This window comes from Copadichromis virginalis, linkage group LG10 (genome assembly GCF_057382275.1).
Source record: "Copadichromis virginalis isolate Kocher_CV1m ecotype Utaka linkage group LG10, C_Virginalis_male_GT1.1, whole genome shotgun sequence".
Lineage (NCBI taxonomy): Eukaryota > Metazoa > Chordata > Actinopteri > Cichliformes > Cichlidae > Copadichromis > Copadichromis virginalis.
The window spans coordinates 4,530,460-4,549,029 of NC_140627.1; the positions used below are offsets into that span (position 1 = coordinate 4,530,460).

Consider the following 18,570-nt stretch of genomic DNA (forward strand, 5'->3'; position numbering starts at 1 on the left):
AATATACAAGTACATTTAGAAAAGAAAATAATGTCGGGCATAAACCGGTCCGTGGCGCAAAAAAGGTTGGGGACCGCTGATGTAGATCCATTCACTCTTAGACATTAAGAGTGAATGGATCTACATAATTGTTACGAAGCTGCACATCACATGTGGAAATACATCTACTGTCGGCTTTCTGTTGCCCTACGACACAGAATGTCTCTCTCAGCATAGGAACATTGGACAATGTACAATTGTGTTAAAACAACTTTCTTTTTCACGGCCGCACATTGTATGCCTGGATGTTGCCACGGCAACAATGTTCAATGAAACACTGTTCAATGAAAAGTCGCAATTTCCATAATGATGCATTGCAACGCTCTTCAGAGGACACGAACCAAATCTGAATTTGAAGCCTCTCTGATTAATTCACTTGGAAGAGTTTGTTAAAGGGGACATGTTCTGCTCATTTCAAACTGCACCTTTATTTCTTTAGAATTTGCTGGAGCAGCTTTGCATGATTCCCAATTAACACATAACTCCTATGTATCTTATACTGGGCCTTGGTGCCCTTTAAGGCAGTTTTCTTCTCACTGGCTGCCCCTCGCAAACCCAGGTTTGAAAAACAAGTGGGTGGGACTTCTGCGCTATATAGTTTTAAGATGCTTGTTTTCGAGTCTGGACATGTATGTACAACATGTGCTACATATAGGAAAGTTATTTTTTCTTATTAGGACATTTGTCACCACATTGCCCAAGATCCAAACATTATGTTTCCTATTCAAAGATTTAACTTGTCTCATGATTAACTTCCATAGTCACGAGACAAATGATGTTATCCTGAATCAGATGGCATTTTCTTCCCCATAGACTCATAAGCTGTGTATGCTTTGTAAACCCAGCCACTCTGTTTAAAAGGCTGCAACGTAATATGTCTCTGAACATTTTGCAAAATCAAAACAATCAGAAAGGAGCAAAGGCAGAGATTTCCCACAATGCAACTCAAAATGATCTTTCATTAGACCCTTGCTGTGGTAATTTCCTCAGATCTTGCACACTAGTCTCTAAACCTAATCGCCAAAAACACAATATCACAAACGATGACAACACTATGACATAATCAAGGATATTTCCTCAGACTTGTCAAAGCAGAAAGACTCAGTTGTTTTAATGTGTTTAGCAGTATTAACAACAAAAAGTAAATGTATATTCACAAGTAAAAACTGACATACTTGCCCTTGGGTGACATGTTAAAAAACATGCTGCACTCTCAGCTCAAACCTGCACATCTTGTGAGCTCAGATAAACATCAAGTTACTCATTAACGTTTTATCAGATCCCTGAATCAACACATGAAAGCTATACCCCCAGCAGCCTGCGCCCGCCTTAAATTACCAGCAATGTGATCCATTTGGTTCGTTTGCATAGGCCTCCTCCTGCACTCCATCCTGCTCTGTGGTCCGCTTATCCCAGACTTGATTACGACATCCCAAAACAGCATGCAGCTTTACAGCATTCAGCTCTGCGTCACCTCCTGAGGCCCTCGTGTCCCCAATTGGGGTTCTCGTCACTCGTCAGTCCCGGCTCCTGATCCTGTGATCAAACTTTGTCCACCACGATTCAGCCGGCTACTTTTATACTGCACTAGGTCAAGCCAAAAACCTTCTCCTACCCACACAGAAAAAAGAAATAATCTGCAGTGTCAGGTTGAGCAGACATACTCCTGTATAGATACTTTATACATCATCATCATCAGGAAACATTTAGCAAAAAAGGAATCATCCAATTCATAGTTTCCCTTTGCTGGGACCACTGTCTCATATATGCTAAGCTGCTGCTGCCATGGTAACCTCAGTACAGGATTTAGACCCAGTTCAGGACTGGAGGGGCACTGAGAAAGGGGCAGGTGGAAGAGCTGAGCGGCCTTAACTGTAATCCCCAACACCATGAGCAAAAAATAGAAAAACTAAGCTAGACAGCACATCTGCAAAAACACAGACAGATGCGCACGACACGCCACTAATCCAGCAGCGAGAATAGCCCACATTAGCAGTAACGTTGGCGAGATAGACAGAGGCCTCTGTCTACCTGCTCAGACGAACAGCATAAAGGTGTAGTTCAGAGAAGGCTGCAGAAAATCTGTCTTCGTCAATCAAATGCGAGTGGTGACTAACAGAAATAGTAAGGAAATAACAGCTAAATGACTCACAGCCTTCATTCCCTTCATTATGCAATCTCACATTGTATAATGTGTCAAAGGAGATCCCCGGAACGTGTCGGAGATTACTTATACCTCAGTGGTAGAGAGCGTAACAACCGGAATGTTCCAGGAGCACCCGCTGGCTCATGATAGAGCTCGCTATGCACAGGGAGGCATACCTTGGAACAGCTACAGCAGTGTTTGTCCTAAAACATCCCTGTGAAGCATGCGTGTTTACTGGATGAAAGTCCATATGCGTTTTTGTGAATGTGCATGCTTGAGGGGAGGGTGTGTGTGACGACAGTCCGTGTGGGTGTGGGTGCACAGCTGTAGAGATGACGTAACTAGCTGAAAGCTGATCTACTCAGCCTATCGATGGGGACACTGGTTTTTGGAGCTGGGATCTGGGAGTCTGAATGAGGAGTTTCCAGCAGTGATGGCTAGTTGCTATGGGGCTTTACGGTTTCTGTGTGTGTGTGTGTGTGTGTGTGTGTCTGTGTGTGTGTGTGCTGGAGTGTGAGGGGGGGGGGGGCTGTACAAACTCAACCTATCAGCAAAGCTACAGCGCTCAGGCACGTTTACCAATGCCTCCCCTCCTCCTCTGCATGCGCATACCCTGGTGTCATTTCTCCTTCAGGCACAGAGGAAGCCAAGTAACTCCCCCCTTGTGTCATAGCGTGAACACACACACACTCTTACGAGCACAAACCAGATTCTCCAACTATCAGCTGAAAAACTGAACTGCCTGCCAGTGCATTTGCCTCACATGAAGTGAGAGTAATGGTACAGAAGACGAGACACACGCATGCACAGAGAGAAGAAGATGGGCTCACTTACTGTAAGTAAGCAAGCACACACACACCCCTTCCCATCCTCCGACCTCACCCCCAAAACACACACAGATGCTCACAAACTCTCCATACCTGTTTTCTGAGTATAAACAAACTAACATGCTATTCAAAGCCCTAAGGTGTGGTCCTTCTCTTCCACACACTCTCCACTCTGATGGAGAACGTCGGGGGCAGTGTGTTCCTGGGGGTGTGTGCCAGCCTCATGCAGCTCGCTTACCTGTCCAAGATGTCATGGCTGGATGTGGCTGTGGCTCCCAGTAAACCCAGTGCTGCACTCCCCACTGCTGCGGCAGCCCCGCTGCCTGCCTCCATGATACTGACTCACTGCAATGAGAAGCCTGCCAGAGAAGCGGAGAGGGAGGGGGAGAGAGGGAGGGGGCGGGAGGGAAGGGGGAGGATGTGAAGAGGTAGAGCAAGAGGGAGAAAGAGGAACGATATAAAAAGAAATCACATGTAGGAACTCGACAGAGGGGGGGGAAAGCAGAGGGATGGAGAGGAATGTGGGGAATAAGAAAAGAGACAAGACTGAGAACATGATGTGGTGTAAAAGGTACACAGGAAAAGATGTGCGAAGACGGGCGGGGTGGGGGGGTGGGTGAGATTGGGGTGGTAGAAAAAAAACAAAAACAAATTAACTTTAGTCAGCAGACCAGATAAGTCATGACTTTTGCACGACACATGGCACACGCTGTCCAATGTGAACCAAAAGTCAAACAACATCATCAGCTCCATCGGCTTTCCCGCTGCGGTAGCTGTGCTGTCTGAAGTCTCCATCCTCAAACAGTCTTTTTACAGTCCTCGCATCTTTTGGTCAGCCATTCTTTTTCACATCTCCACAAGTAGGTCTGATTTCAAGGGAAAGTTCCAAAAACATTCCAGAAAGTCCTAAAAGGTTATAGCAAACGAATGTGTTCTCCACCCTCATCAACGTCAGCCACAAACTACAAGCAGAATGCTAGCATAGGATGTTCAGCAATGCAAATCTCACGCCAAAAGTTACTACGCTTACCAAAAAGCTCAACACCGGCCTCTGACTGGTCGAGTTGGTTGTGCAGCAGCATTTCAACTTATCCATCATGCGCAGCGATTTCTCATGTTAGTCTGGTAAAAAACAGTTTGTTTGCTTTACAGTCTACTGCAGCCTGTGGCAGTTACTCTTTGGTAAACAACATATCTGTTAAATGAAGGAGTGAGACAAAGTAAACACATGCAAAGAAGTTGGTGGTTCGATCCCTGGCTTCACCAGTCTGCATGCCAAATATCTTTGGGCAAGATATTAACCCCAAGCTGCTCTCAGATGCATCGGAGTACGAATGTGTATGAATGGTAGTTAGTAAGCACTGAAATTATAGAAGACTGTGCTTGTGCGAATGGGTGTGAATATGGCATGTTGTATAGAGCGCTTTGAGTACTACGAAGAGTAGAAAAGCGCTATATAAGAATCATGTAATTTACTACTTACCAGAAATTATTTTCTGTGTTGAAAAATGACTACTTCCTAATATCTTCAAGTGCTTATTCTATAAAGGCAACAGTTCGACAAAGATTTAATTTACAGTAATGTAACATATCACGATAAGATGCAAACCCTGATATATCAAAAGGCGCAAACAAGGAAATGTGAGGCTTACAAACTGACACCATCGATGCATCCATCACTTATAACAACTAAACAACCTGTACGTATAGCTATAGTTACCGTTCACTACTGCTCTTAAGATCCACCTGCAGCCTTTGAATGTTTTTAAACCGAGAATCTTTAAATGTGTGTTCACTTTGTTCTTTGTTTATTAAAATCACACCTTATATCATCTTGCTCCATTTAGCGGATGCAGGTTATTATGTGTTCAAGCAGAAACATGTAGGAGCTGAAAGTCCTTTGAAGTTATTACACATCAGACTTATAACCTGAACCAAAACTATGTTTTTCCTTCAAATGAATGAATTGCAAAATGCTTTAAATTATTTTGTCATCATGTGACTATGGAATAAAGTTACTACCTGAGGGGTCTCTGCACGTCATAGAAACAGCTAGCACTCCTTCCTGTGTTCAGTGCCAAGCACACATAGTGGGAGCATTGTACAGTGATTAAGGTGACTTTAGGGAATATTAACAGCGCTCATCACCCACCCACTGAATCATCACCGTGACTATAATCACAGGAGAGAACATCTTCGCATCTCTGGTATTATCTCTGTAATACCACCCACCACAAAACCTCCCAGGGAAATCTTAACATGTCAGTGCAACAAAATAGATCACAGTGACACAACAGGAATGACCAAGAACTTTACATCCCCTGGGAGCCAAAGAGCCAGATTTCTGTGGCAGTCAATGGCTACGCTCTGTAATCCCAAGAGGATGGTGCCAAGAGTGGGGCGCGAGAGGAGAAAGCGTAGGAGGAAGAGGATCTTCACAAGCCACACTGAAGCAGCTGGTTCTACATCCGAGGCAGACTTGCCGGGCATACGTAATCCTCCGGCCTCTCTGGTGCACACAGAGTGTAGCTCAGGCAAAAAAGGCACCATGTTTAAAAGGCACATGTCATCTATTAACATGGATAGTAATTTAATGCCAGTATTAGAGACTCCAAATATTTGCCTCACCTTCTTTTGAGACATTTAACTCATTCACTGCCATTGACGTCTATAGCCGTCAATTGCAGTGAATGAGTCAATGGGTTTAACTCATTCACTGCCAATGGCTGGCAGTGAATGAGTTAAGTGACTCAGAGATCTTTGTCCTGAAAATAACAAGCATGCACTTGAATCCAGAGTGATTACGCTTCTTCCAAACCAATCGAAAAGCGACGAACTCTTTTGACCTGTGACCGTCTTTGATATAAGCAGTAAGTCTGAATGGAAAGATGATAAACTTTTCTGTATGCTGCACAGCGCAGTTCACCTTTTTTAACCACCACATTATTGACCTGCAGCACGTGGCTGTATTGACTGCTATGCACAAGCGGACTGGCCTGGCACAACCCGGGCAAGTTGTTGACATGGACATGGGCTTCATGTTGGAAACACAGCTTGCCCTGAGCTACTGTTAACTCACACACAAAGGCAGCTCATCCCATTTGACATTAACTAGATGTTTTTTGTGTGACTTCATCCGCCTGTTTATGCTGTGGGTATGGAAACACATATCCCTTTAGGTACCGTGTGCAGACGGAATGAAGTGTGTGCATTTGTTAACAGAAAGCGAGTTTGTGTATACCAAGCAGGCAGCCAGGCACAGCAAAGCAGGGTGAGCTTCCCACGAACACCTGATGCAGCAGAAAAAGCCACAACATGGCTGACCTTGAGAGAGGACAGAGCCTCAGCTCATCTCACAGGAGATTAAAAATCAAGATTCAATAGTCTCTACACAATAAACATCCTCACTCTAATCTGAATGGCAAAAACAGGAAATCTTGAGCTTACTAGAGCCCAACTGGGAGCGGTTAGCAATCTCATCTCACAGCAAAAAGGCTCTAGGTTCAGACCTCCGGGGGGTGTTCTACGAAGGAAGGTCAACATAGTTTTGTTTGCCTTTGCTGGCTCACTCTCCGCGTTGCTGTTTATTTCCACTGTGATGACTGAACATTAAAGCTCTGACATTTTAAACTGATTGAAGAAGTATTCTTGGTTTTTGTTCTAGAAGCTGTATTTCCGGACTTGGCAGATTATAATAAAGAATACCAACATTTACACATTCGCTGCACCAAATGAATACATGCTCGTTGCTGTGAAAATGTGACCCGCTGTTTCAGTGGTTTTACTTAGGTACGGCTTAACAACTTGCACATTTAAAGTGAGAATATACAATGTACCTCAAACATACTGTAAATTAAAGGCTCTGTGAAAAGTTGGCACTTCCAGCTGATGTTAAACCAAAACTCAGAATATAAGATGCTCCAGAACAGGTTAGGTGTTTAGTTCAAGTTACCACAGTGACTTAGCCATTCAGACTTTATGCTTGGCTCGCTCAGCCGTTTATTTCTGTAGCAGACCCTTCTGGTATGTGGTTGTCTCTCTCTGGTGGCCCTGTGTACCCCAACTTTTACATTCTGACACTGGGATAAGCTAGCCCCCTGAGCCTACAATGCATTAACGGATCATCAGGACAACTAATTTCTTAGTCGACTAAACAAGGAAAAAGAATTAGACTAACCGACTAGTCTAAAACTAAAAAACACCCTCATATATCAAGTTAAAGTAGTGAAAAAAACTAATAAAAAGGGCATTCCAAACCATTAGTCACCATTAATCATGCCGATTAACAGCTTGCATCACGCATTATCAACATTACACATTATACTCCAGACGACGAAAAAGAAAGACACTTAAAATAAACCAATGGAAAGAATATGATATTAAAAAACACGATACTACAAAAGATGTTCACATATTACTCAAACACGACAAATTAACAGTAGAAAAACTGATAAACCTAAGTTTATTACCCCGAGGTCGTATTAAACGGCTACCACATCTGGAACCTACTAGTAACAATGGTGATGATTAGTCAACTAGTCGAGCATGTTCCTTTACTTAGAATAAGTCAATGTTCTAATATTTTCCGGTCCACGTACATGTCTTCTTTCATGTTTAATCAAACAAACAAACATAAAAAAATAGATATGAAGATGTAATTATTGTCTCAATGCAAATGCAACCATCCATGCTCCCAAATGTATCAGCTAGGGGACGCACCAGGTCCAAAAACTGGAACATGGAAAACTGGAAAAATTCAGACAATGTGACGGTTAAGATCTTAAGTTTACTTGTAGTTTTTCTTTAAAAATAAAAATCGAATTCAATTACATTTCAGTTTAAGAAACGAGTGTGAAAATGTTAATTCCCATAAAGGTCACATTTTAACTTTTTATCTTTTGCCTCTGTCACTTTCGGTTCAATGTCACGAAGCAGAGCGTCTCCGGAGTGCGGTAGTGAGTCATAAATATAAACAGGTCACTCAACATTAAATCAATATCAGCAAGGCGAAGTTCACTCATCCCTCCTTCACTTTAAGCCACAGCAGCTACAATTTAAAGAGACAGAGACTTGATGCTCGTCTGCAACATGAGCTTCTCTCATTTACCTTTTCTCTGTTACAGCTCAACAGTAATTCTAGCACTTCAGATTTGTACAGTAATGACTTCAGCATTAAAAAATAAATAAATCTGAGATTATGAGATTAAAACAAAGCAGAAATTGTATGTCTATAAACAGAGCTGCATTGAGTACTGGACATTAATTACTGAAATGATAGCAGCATTGAAAAGAAAAATGCTGTCATGGAAGGAAAGTTCTACTTTGAACAGTCTGCATTTAACTTTGTTTTCTGTTTAATGCTTTCACTCTATTTTTTAAATCTGTTTCCATTTTTTTAAACTTCCTCCTACTTTGCTGTTCACAGTACGTTCTTCTTCGTTAGTACTGAGAGCAGTCTTAGCAGATGATTTAGGCGTTAGTGCCCCCATCGCTTGCTGTAGTGTATTAAAATAACACATTTACACATTTAGAATATGACACGTCAATAAAATTCTGCATCGACGATTATGTCGGCGAATCGTTGCAGCCTTGCATACACGTCTGATGCAACTTGCCATCTAAACTAGCTAGCGATAGCATATAATTTAGCATGCTACCCTTTTATCCTTGTATAGTAATTTCTGGCTCCAAAAAACACCAAACTGTGACACTTCAAAAAAAGAAGATAAAACAAATCAATATGACATGAGATGTCACCTCATCCTGGAGAAATGTGAATTGAATTATTCGTTTGGTCTCCATTTATCCTTTTGTGGACACCACGTAAATATTCTAGTTGTTTCATCATGTTTGTGTTTAAGGAATAATCTAAACAGACTTTTAGGAAGCACCAACATTAATAGTAAAAACCTCCACGAAACCTTGAATGGAAACCACTGAAAAAGCTCAACTGTCCTGTATAATGAGTTATAGGATGGGTAAGTTAGAGTTTTAAGTAGTTCAAACTTTCGAGTTCAGGGAAACTGTTTGACAGGTGAAGGGTGCTTTTGTGCTCACGCTGATCCATCACCCTGTGGCACGATGGATCTGATGTCACCTCGACTGGCTTTGACCTGTCGCACATCTCTTGATTTTTGTAACATGGTGCCGCTGCCACCATGGCTGGGCTGAAGACAGAGGAGTCTCAGGTTGTACAGAACCTCAGAGATTCACTTCCTTCTATAAATACAAGTGGCTGTTATAGATGTTACTGGTGCCACGTGAAGCGACCAACACGGCAGGCATACTGGAGCTTAAAGGGGCTGATGGAGAACTGCAACAGTCATTAAAATATCTGAAGTAAAGTAGTAGATTTGGGTACATACAAACACGCCACCTCCATAGAGCCATTTCACTACTGTGGCTAAAACACGCCAAAGGAGCGCCAGCATGTAGTCGCCTCCTGTTCTGACACCGCTGACCTCCTCGACCTCGAACACGCACAGAATGATAAACCACTGGGGGCCCATCCAGTGGAGCCCTTTCCCTAACTTGAAAGACTTCAAATACATTGATGTGCAAATTAGCCAGTAATGGCAACCTGGACACTTCTGGACCAGTTTTTGACAACCTAGCAACAGCATTGAGCTTTGAATGGAGCATTTCACTCCAGTGTCTCTGAGAGGCTCACTGAATACCAGCAATATGCAACCATTTCATGCTTTCTGATACGGACAGGCAAGCAGCAATTTGTAGAAGTTGTTTCGCAAAATGAAGAGGTCATTAAAGTTTCCCACGACAAACATCATTTAGAGAGTGAGCAGCAGGCCGGCTCAGTTCTGCCACATTTATCTGTAACAGTATAAACAGAGATTTGTCGACTTTTCATGCCTCTTTCCCAGTACATTCACACTGAGCAGGGATTAAGAGTGGTGCTGGGAGGTGTACAAAATAGGAATTCCACATATAGCCTTACCAGTAAAGAGACACAACGGCCCAGTGGGTATTTTCAAATAAACTACTTGAAAATACCCACTGGGATCACTAAAGAGCACATCGGCAGGGGGCCTGCACTGTAACTGTGCACCCTTCATACTCACATCATAACACACATTCTACATGAACAGAAGGCAGCGTGTGAAACAAACTTCTAATTCAAAGACCTTTCCTCTGATTTTTTTTTCCAGAGCCTTTTTGCACTAGCACCTACTCGGCTTGGCTCTACTGTTTTTGTTGTCCATTACAGTAGAGTACCACCTTAATGTGGGTGGGATCATTGAAGAAATGCAGGACCGGAAGAGATCACTTTGATCCCCAGTCAAGTAGGTACTAAAAAAAAAAGTCACATCCACTATTTCACTCACAGGTTTATTCAACATTTTAAGGAACATATTTTAAAATCAAACTACCTTTTTAAACAGTGCCTGGGTTCTTATCTTACTCCCACGCCACTACAAGACTGACATTTACAGTGACTTGTGTTTTTTGCTTAATGAGGTTCTTCCCCATTTCCAACATTCCTCCCACTGTGTTAAACTCTATTCTGCAGAGCCTCATCAGCACTGGGAGAACCATTGAACCCTTGAGCTAGTGCCAGCAGCAATGTACAACAAAACAGTGTGTGGAGAAATGCCTTCACACAATCATTCTAAAGGGTACAATGTGATACACTTGTGGCAGGAACCACTCTGATGTTTAGGAAACCTTTTTGTGTACAACTAATGAATGTGCCTGCAGTGTTATCGCTGCAATCAGCCTTTATTCTCCATTCATGCAGCAGTAATGCCAGGAGCAGAGCTGCCTGTCGATTAGAGAGAAACTGCTCTGAAAGGTCACACGACACGTCGCAAAGGTTACAGGTTGGATCCTCAAGAGAGCCATCTGTTCTGTCAAAGCGTCCTTGAGGAAGAAAGTGAAGTTTCTCTAACACCCAACACAAGTGAAAACACACAAGAAAACATACTGCACTGTCTTGCATTAAAAAAAGGTCTCCAATAACACCACACATCAGTTACAAGACACAAAGTAAACTCTGCAGCATCAAATATTCATGTGTGACGGTGAATGAAACATGTCATGTCCATATTTAAGAAAATATTTCTCAGTTATAATTAAAGCACCACCTGGAACCCATCCATCCAAATAGTGTCACCAACAATAAGTGCTTGCTCAAATATGGAGTTTTACAGGAAATTTTTAACTCCCCAATATTCATATTTGGATGTAAGCCTCAGATTAGACATTCTGATTCAACTGAATGGTAAGAAAGACCAATGACATTTTCATTATTTTATCTTTTCTTTTGATTTTACTGTAATACATGTACTGATTTTTCAAAATCTCGTCTCTGATGTACACATAGTACTACATAAGATAATAATTTAAAAAACAAAAACTCCTGATTCAGTTCAGTTTTAGAACAAGGGAACCCGTGGATCTGAAGCCACATGCAACACAACACAGCATTTGTGTGAAATTACAGTGAACTGAATTACTTGAATTGAATTAAATGAAGGCCGTCACTTGTTTAAACGTTAAGAGAAGCTCAGACTTGAAGCCTTCCTGTAATACCAAAGCCATCCTTTATGCAGTTCCGTGGCATTTAAACCAGTTTAACATGCTGGCGGGTGAAAAAGAGAAACCATGACTCTTCTTATTTTATTAATTCTTTTTCAGTTAATTAGGTTAACAAAAATTTAAAATTGTATATTTTACAAGTGCTTTAGTTATCATCACCAAATACGTTTTTGGGCAACTTGCAGTTCATATCCTAGATGTTCTTATCAGATTAGCATCAGACTAAAGAGAACAGCACTTTCTCTCAGTCTCTGTGTATATTTGAGTAGATATTTAACGTTTGATTAAGATAATCAGGAAATGTTACAGACAAACTGAATCCAGAACACGAGTGAGCTAGAGACCTTAAGGCAACTCAAAAACACACATTTATAATTCATAATAGTGTTGCAGTGTGATCCACGCACACAGAGCAACATGAAGGATACAATTAAGCTTGATTAGGATGTGATAAAAATATTTTTGGTCAACTGAAATTATTAAAAAATATATTTTAAAAAGATGTTTGAAAAAAAAAAAACAACAACTTACAAATTAACTCAAAATAGAAATACACAGGAAATGTCTTTATCTTTGTTACTCTGGTGAAAGGTCTGACTCGGCACCGTCTACATAACTGAGTCGTGTGACTTTACAAAGTGTTGTCCTGAATACTTACTAAAATAAAGCTTTCAGACAAAAACTAAAACTAATTAGAAAATACAAAACTGTAACAACTACAACCTTCAGTCTGTTGATTTTATAAATGCTTTCTTTTGTATGAGTTTACTGAAAAAAAAATCTATTAAAATTGTTAATACAATGTTGTATTCTTCCTTACTGATTAAAAGCACTTATGTTCTTGATAATGACGACACTATTTATATGCACGCTGCCACTTTTGCACTTTGTGTGTCACAGTTCTTTATGTTTCATATCAAACATCTTGATATCACTGTGCACTTTATAATCTGGTTTCTTGGCCTTCATTTAGTTAAGGAGGCAGTTTTACTAGCAGCTTCATGTTCAATGCCATGTTGGGTAAACCCTGAATAACATCAAACAGCTGCTATGATTTGTGTTCCTCTAGTTTGCTTCTTACATCATTTTTTAACTCAGTAGCACAACGTTGTCCAACTTTACACCTCAGTCATTGAATAACCTTCAGTGCACTTTAAAGCTGAAATCTTGTGTCTCCTTGAGAGAGTTCAGAGCTCATATAAAGACCTCTGTAACTGCTATTCATAAGCTGGACCTAGGGCTGGGCCATATTATACCGTTCACGGTAATACCGGTATAATGTTAGGCAACGATAGGAAAATGAAATATCGCGATAGAATATGAGTAAAACGCGCATGCGCAGTGCCTTTGTTTTCATACGCACATGGCCGATTGTTGAGTGAAACAGATGAACCAGAATTGGTTTGTAAAAATGGTGCAACTTCCGTGATGTGGAACTGGTTTGGTGTTTGTCCGTCAGATACACGACAAAGCACATTTTTTTGCAGAACATGCAAGCGGCCGTCGTTATTGTCGTATTTGTCGGACTAAGATGCCCTTAAATCTGGGAGTAATCTGGGTCCTAAACTCCGTATACTTCAGGTCAAACGAACACTGCAGCATCACTAAGAGTTAAAAACTGTCTAAATTCTTTCATCTTTAATAAAACGATCAGCATTGCTGCTTTACCAGGTGTAACTATGAAGTTTAACTTCCAGGCATCCATGAAAACAAAATGTATTACATTTAACGGAGTTAGAAGCTAGCAGGAAGCTAGCGGAAGTTAGCTCGCTAGTTTCGCTAGTTACCTAAGCATGATATAGCATGTTCTGACTGAGAGATTTCTGAAAAAAATCAAACGTACAGCTCTGCTATCACTTCCAACATAAATGAAGACAGGAAACTAAACAGCAGTGACGTTTGTAGGGTTACTGAAGTTGGGCTAGCTGGTATATAATGATGTGCTACGTGATCGCTAGCGACACAGCTATGTTAGCATAACATAAACAGTGAAGCTGGAGGACGAACACTAACACTTTTCCACTTATAAAAGTTAACGTTAAGGTTCCTCATGGTTAGAGACAAATGCAATCGCATGGCAGGATGCTGTAAAAGGACCAATCTTCAGTCAGGAGAACAACTGAGATAATCCATCCACAATACGAGGTTAGTCATTAGTATACTGCAACAACATGGGAATAGAGCCGCTGCCAGAGAATTCAACATTAATGAATCAATGTTACAGAAGTGGAGGAAGCAAGAAGAATGAGTTTAATAAAGTTTGATTTATCTGACTGCTTTGTTTCGCTTAATGTGCCTTATAATCCCGTGCACCTTATGGTCCGAAAAATACGTACTGCACACTGCAGTTTAATGTTGCAAAGCACCTCTTTTTAACTTCAGTGGATATTATACATGGTTATGCTCAGGATATGTCAGCCCATTTCTACTGGAAATGCCTTTTGGTTAAACTTTCAGCAAGGAATTTGCATTTGCACTGTTACATTTTTATAAAGCTTTAATGTACATAAAAACCAGCTTCTTGTTTAAGTGAAAATAAATAGAAGGTTGTCTTTTTGCGCTAGTAATGTTGTGGAGTTGTATTTTGTCTCGCATCAATTATATCGTCAGTTATATCGTTATCGCAAATTTTCAAATATATATCGTGATAAATATTTTTGGCCATATTGCCCTGCTCTAGCTGGACCTTATATTTGGATTATTTTGACTCGTTGTTTTGTCCGTATTGATGTTGGGTTCACTTTCTGTATGATGTTAGAAAGGTAGTGCTGTTGAATTGACATTGTTGACCTAATTCACATCCTCTCAGAAGCTACAGTTTTACATTGTTACAGCAATTACCATTATCATGTCTCGTAAGGCCAAAGCAGCTGCTCTTTCACTTGTTGCACAGTCTTCTTTTTAAAATGAGACTCCTATGAAAGAGCAGGCACTGAGGCCACTGCTGACAACAGAGGGAGAATTTTAAATAATGAGCATCTCCCTACACAGAGAATCATTTTGATGAGTTGCCACCCAAGCGCAGAATGAACTGTATTTACAACGAGGCTGGGGCCTTGTGAAGTTATTGTGAATGACCACACATAACCCCAAAGCAATGGTATAATGGTAAATAGCAAAATACAATGTGAGAGTAGCACGTTAAGGTAAAAAAAAAAAAAAGAAAGAAAGAAAAAAACCCCATCAGTTTTAAGAAGAAGTAGGGCTGTGCGGTATGATCAAAATCTCATGTCCCGATATAAGACATCTATTGTCTGATAATGATGTAAAATCACAAAAATTTTACATTTTCTGTAAATTCTGTGAATCTCGGGCAGCTCGAGTTGTGTGAAGTGTTTCCAGCTGGGCGTTGTGTAGCTGGAGTCGAGTGTTTTAACGATGTATGAAACTATACATTTTTAGACCTACGTTTTAACGTACGCCGTTTTCTTTGTAAGTATTTATTACACGGCGTGCTGCGGGGAAAAGCCTGTTCTAACGTTTGAGTCAAAGGTTTATTTTTTAGCACCTGACGGCTCCTTTTTGCTTCTCATCCGTAAATAATCTGCATCTTTCACGTGATTCAGTTTATTTTGAAAAGTCTCAACAGGATCTTGAGCTTTATTGTGAAAGGTTTATGTGGAACAAGCGGACACGCGGTGGTTTTACCGTCGCTGTTGCTAACGACAACGCATAAAAACAAATGCTTGTCCGTCTGTAGTGTGGTTATTTTAAATATAAGAGAAAGAGAGAACTTTAAGAAATTAATATAGCCACTACAGTGACCATCAGAACGATGAAAAAAATATTGCCGTAAACAGTTTATTTTGCAACACCACGAAACAAACAATAGCGTAAAATGAAACGATAGATTTTTTTATATCGTCATCCGATATATATCGTTATATCGAACAGCCCTATAATACAAGGAAGGCACAATGTGTGCAATTATTCATGAGTTTTGCCTGAAAAAGAGGCCTGCCCAAACCATAGCAACCGTTAATAAGCAGCCGATTTCCACAGGAAAACAGTGGATCAGGCAACGTCGATTAGCTGAGTGATGGATTCACTGACTAACCTCTGCAGCTCTATTTGACTGTTATAAAGAGACAAAAACCTGTTTGTGCTAAATAACCAAAGAGATTCATGTGATGCGTGGTCTGCAGCGAGCCTGACCTCATCTGAGTAATAGTTGGATTCCTGTTAGACACACACCCAAATGTGAATCGCGGGAGGGGATGAGCTCATTAAAACAGAATCTGGTGTACTTTCAAAAAAATAAAAACTGTGTATGAAAACACCCTTTTCACTGCTCTACTTCATTATCACTGCCTTGCAGCAGGGAGGGATAATCCAAAGAAAGAAAGCCAAGATGTGATTCACCTGGACCAGGAAATGTATCCAGACAAATAGAACTTATTGCAGCAAACAGACTAGGAGCAGGCAAAACATGAGTGTCCTTGAAGCTGATTTAGGAGCCCTTGTGTAGGACTGGGTAAGAAAATCTGATAATTAGGAGGTAAAAATCTGATAAGGTACCCACTCGCAACACCACACCATGGGGTGAACACGTTTAGTGAATTACCACAGGAGATAATACAATACAAAGTGAGATGTGGATCTAAATTACCAAGCTGAAAAATGAGCAGGCAGCAGAAAGACCAAGAAAAACATGCATCTGTACTCTAATGATGCAAATACCACAGTGAGGTAAAAGTGCTCATTTCAACTGTCACTTAAACATCTTCATCTAGTTAAAATAAACAAAACTCAGTTATCAGAAGTAGGTTACTTGTCAGTCTTTCGAGTGACTCCCATGTATGCTCCTTGGTCTCGCTGCTTTCATTGCTTCACATTCACACAGCAAAGTGAATTTAAAGTGGTGCATCTGAAAAGGGAGCAGCTTGGCAAATGGCAGCAGAAACATGAAAAATGTTGTTGGTGGCAAGAGAAAAATCTCTTTCATATCCAAACATTTCCCACAAGTGGCGAGGCTTGTGTAACACAGGCCTGTCTGCAGCTCAACGCGTCAAAGACCAAGGAATTGATTGTGGACTTTAGAAGGACCAGGAAAACCTTGACCCCTGTTTCAATCCAGAGGGTCAATGTGGACATTGTAGAGGACTATAAATACCTCGGAGTACACATAAACAATAAACTGGACTGGGTTAAAAAAACCACTGCACTCTAAAGGAAGGGCCAGAGTCATCTCTGTTTTTTTCCTAAGGCGGCTGAGGTCCTTCAACATCTGTCGGACAATGCTTAGGATTTTCTATGAGTCTGTTGGGGCCAGTGCCATCTTCTATACTGTTGCATGCTGGGGCAGCAGGTTGAGGGTCGCAGATGCCAACAGACTCCATAAAACGATGCACAAGGCCAGTAATGTTGTAGGGATGGAGGCGGACTCTCTTAGGGTGGTGTCTAAGAGGCGGATGTTGTCCTGGATGAGGACAATGCTGTATAATACGCCTCCCTCCCACTTCATGACGTGCTGGCTAGTAACAGGAGCATCTTCAGTGATACACTGAGATTACCAAAAAGCACCACTGAACGACACAGGAAATCATTCCTGCCTGTGGCCATCTCCCTCTACAACTGCTCCATCTAATGCACTGTAAACATTGCAATAGAGTTACACCCTTTTGCACACACGCTACGTTAAAATAGCAAATAAAGTTCACATTTAGAGTCAAATCTCAATCATATCTTCCACCCCTGTAATATTTTTTGTCAATATTCTTGATATTTATAATCACCTCTGTAATATTCTTGATATGTATAATTGAGTGATTTGTATGTGTATAGTGCCATTTCTTAAACTTGACACATTGGTGTTTATCTGACCAATAAACTGGTCTACCTTCTATGACTCTATAGTGATAGTGCCCTCAGCCATCTTTTACGGTGTGGTCTGCTGGTGCAGCAGCATCTTTGCCGGGGAGAGGAAGAGACTGCCAGCTCTGTTCTAGGATGCTCCCTGTTGGACAACACCTCCCACCCCACGCAGGAGACCCTGACAGAACTGAGCAGCTCCTTCAGTGGCTGCAGCACCCACGATGGTGGGCAGAGAGATTCCACAGGGCTTTCCTTCCTTCTGCTGTCAAACTCCACAACAAGAACTTCGCAGCTGACCAAACACACACGTGTACACACCAAGTACAATTCTCTCTTTCTGACAACGTTGTATTTTATTCTATTGTATACAGTATCTTATTCTTATTACCTTATCCTATTCCGGCGTTTTTCTTCATGACACCAAAGTTTGGTTCGATACTTTGGTGTCACGGTTCGATATTTTTTCGATACAAAAAAAAAATGTTCATGCCTTTTTAATTTGTCATTTATTAAAATTATAAATATATATTTTAACTCAAAAGTACAGTTTTTAAATTTAATGGTGCTGAAACAACAAAGTAATAAAAAAAAAAAAAATCTATCTGATCAAGAAATTACTCATCTTTGGAAAAGAGAGTTTATTACAGAGAAATGGCTCTTTCCAAAATAAAAGCTATACTATAGGCTTCTTCTGGGCTATATTCTCAGCAGCATATTAAACATATCAGTTCCCCATGAGGAGAATCATGTGCTAACGGCTGTCTAAATGACTCGGGTAAAGTTTGTAGCATGCTTGTTGTTTTTGTCTGCTTCCACTTGTCTTTGCACTAGGATGATGTCGGAGTAAATGTGCAGTCATATTCGTCGTGTTCACACTAGTGCTGTCAGCGTTAATCTCGTTGAAATGACGTTAACGCCACAACACGGCAAATCTCCATTAACGAGCTACCGCCGATCGCCCCGTGCGTGGGGCTGGACGGCCAACACGTTAACGAGCTAACTGCGCTAACACACTAGTTCCCACCAATGTAATTGAGCATTGCATGGCACATCCAACATACTGTTTTACTTTAGTCCATGACGCTCTTACCTTCAGGGTCATACGTCACATGAAAACCAAAATAGTTCCAAACGCCAGATCTGAATGAGGGTGGAGGAGGTTCAATTTGCCATGTTGCAAGGAGAGCT

The 18,570-nt window shown here is 41.0% G+C and overlaps 1 protein-coding gene across 2 annotated transcripts in view; it reads right to left on the reverse strand.

The window, feature by feature from the left end:
- arhgap32b (Rho GTPase activating protein 32b) overlaps nucleotides 1-18,570 on the reverse strand; it is a 132,306-nt gene that overhangs the window by 79,955 nt on the left and 33,781 nt on the right. For both annotated transcript variants that reach the window (XM_085469546.1, XM_085469544.1), the window contains exon 2: nucleotides 3,251-3,558. In XM_085469546.1, the coding sequence (XP_085325672.1) occupies nucleotides 3,251-3,345 (95 nt within the window). In that variant the 5' untranslated portion in view covers nucleotides 3,346-3,558. The remainder of the gene's footprint in view (nucleotides 1-3,250; nucleotides 3,559-18,570) is intronic.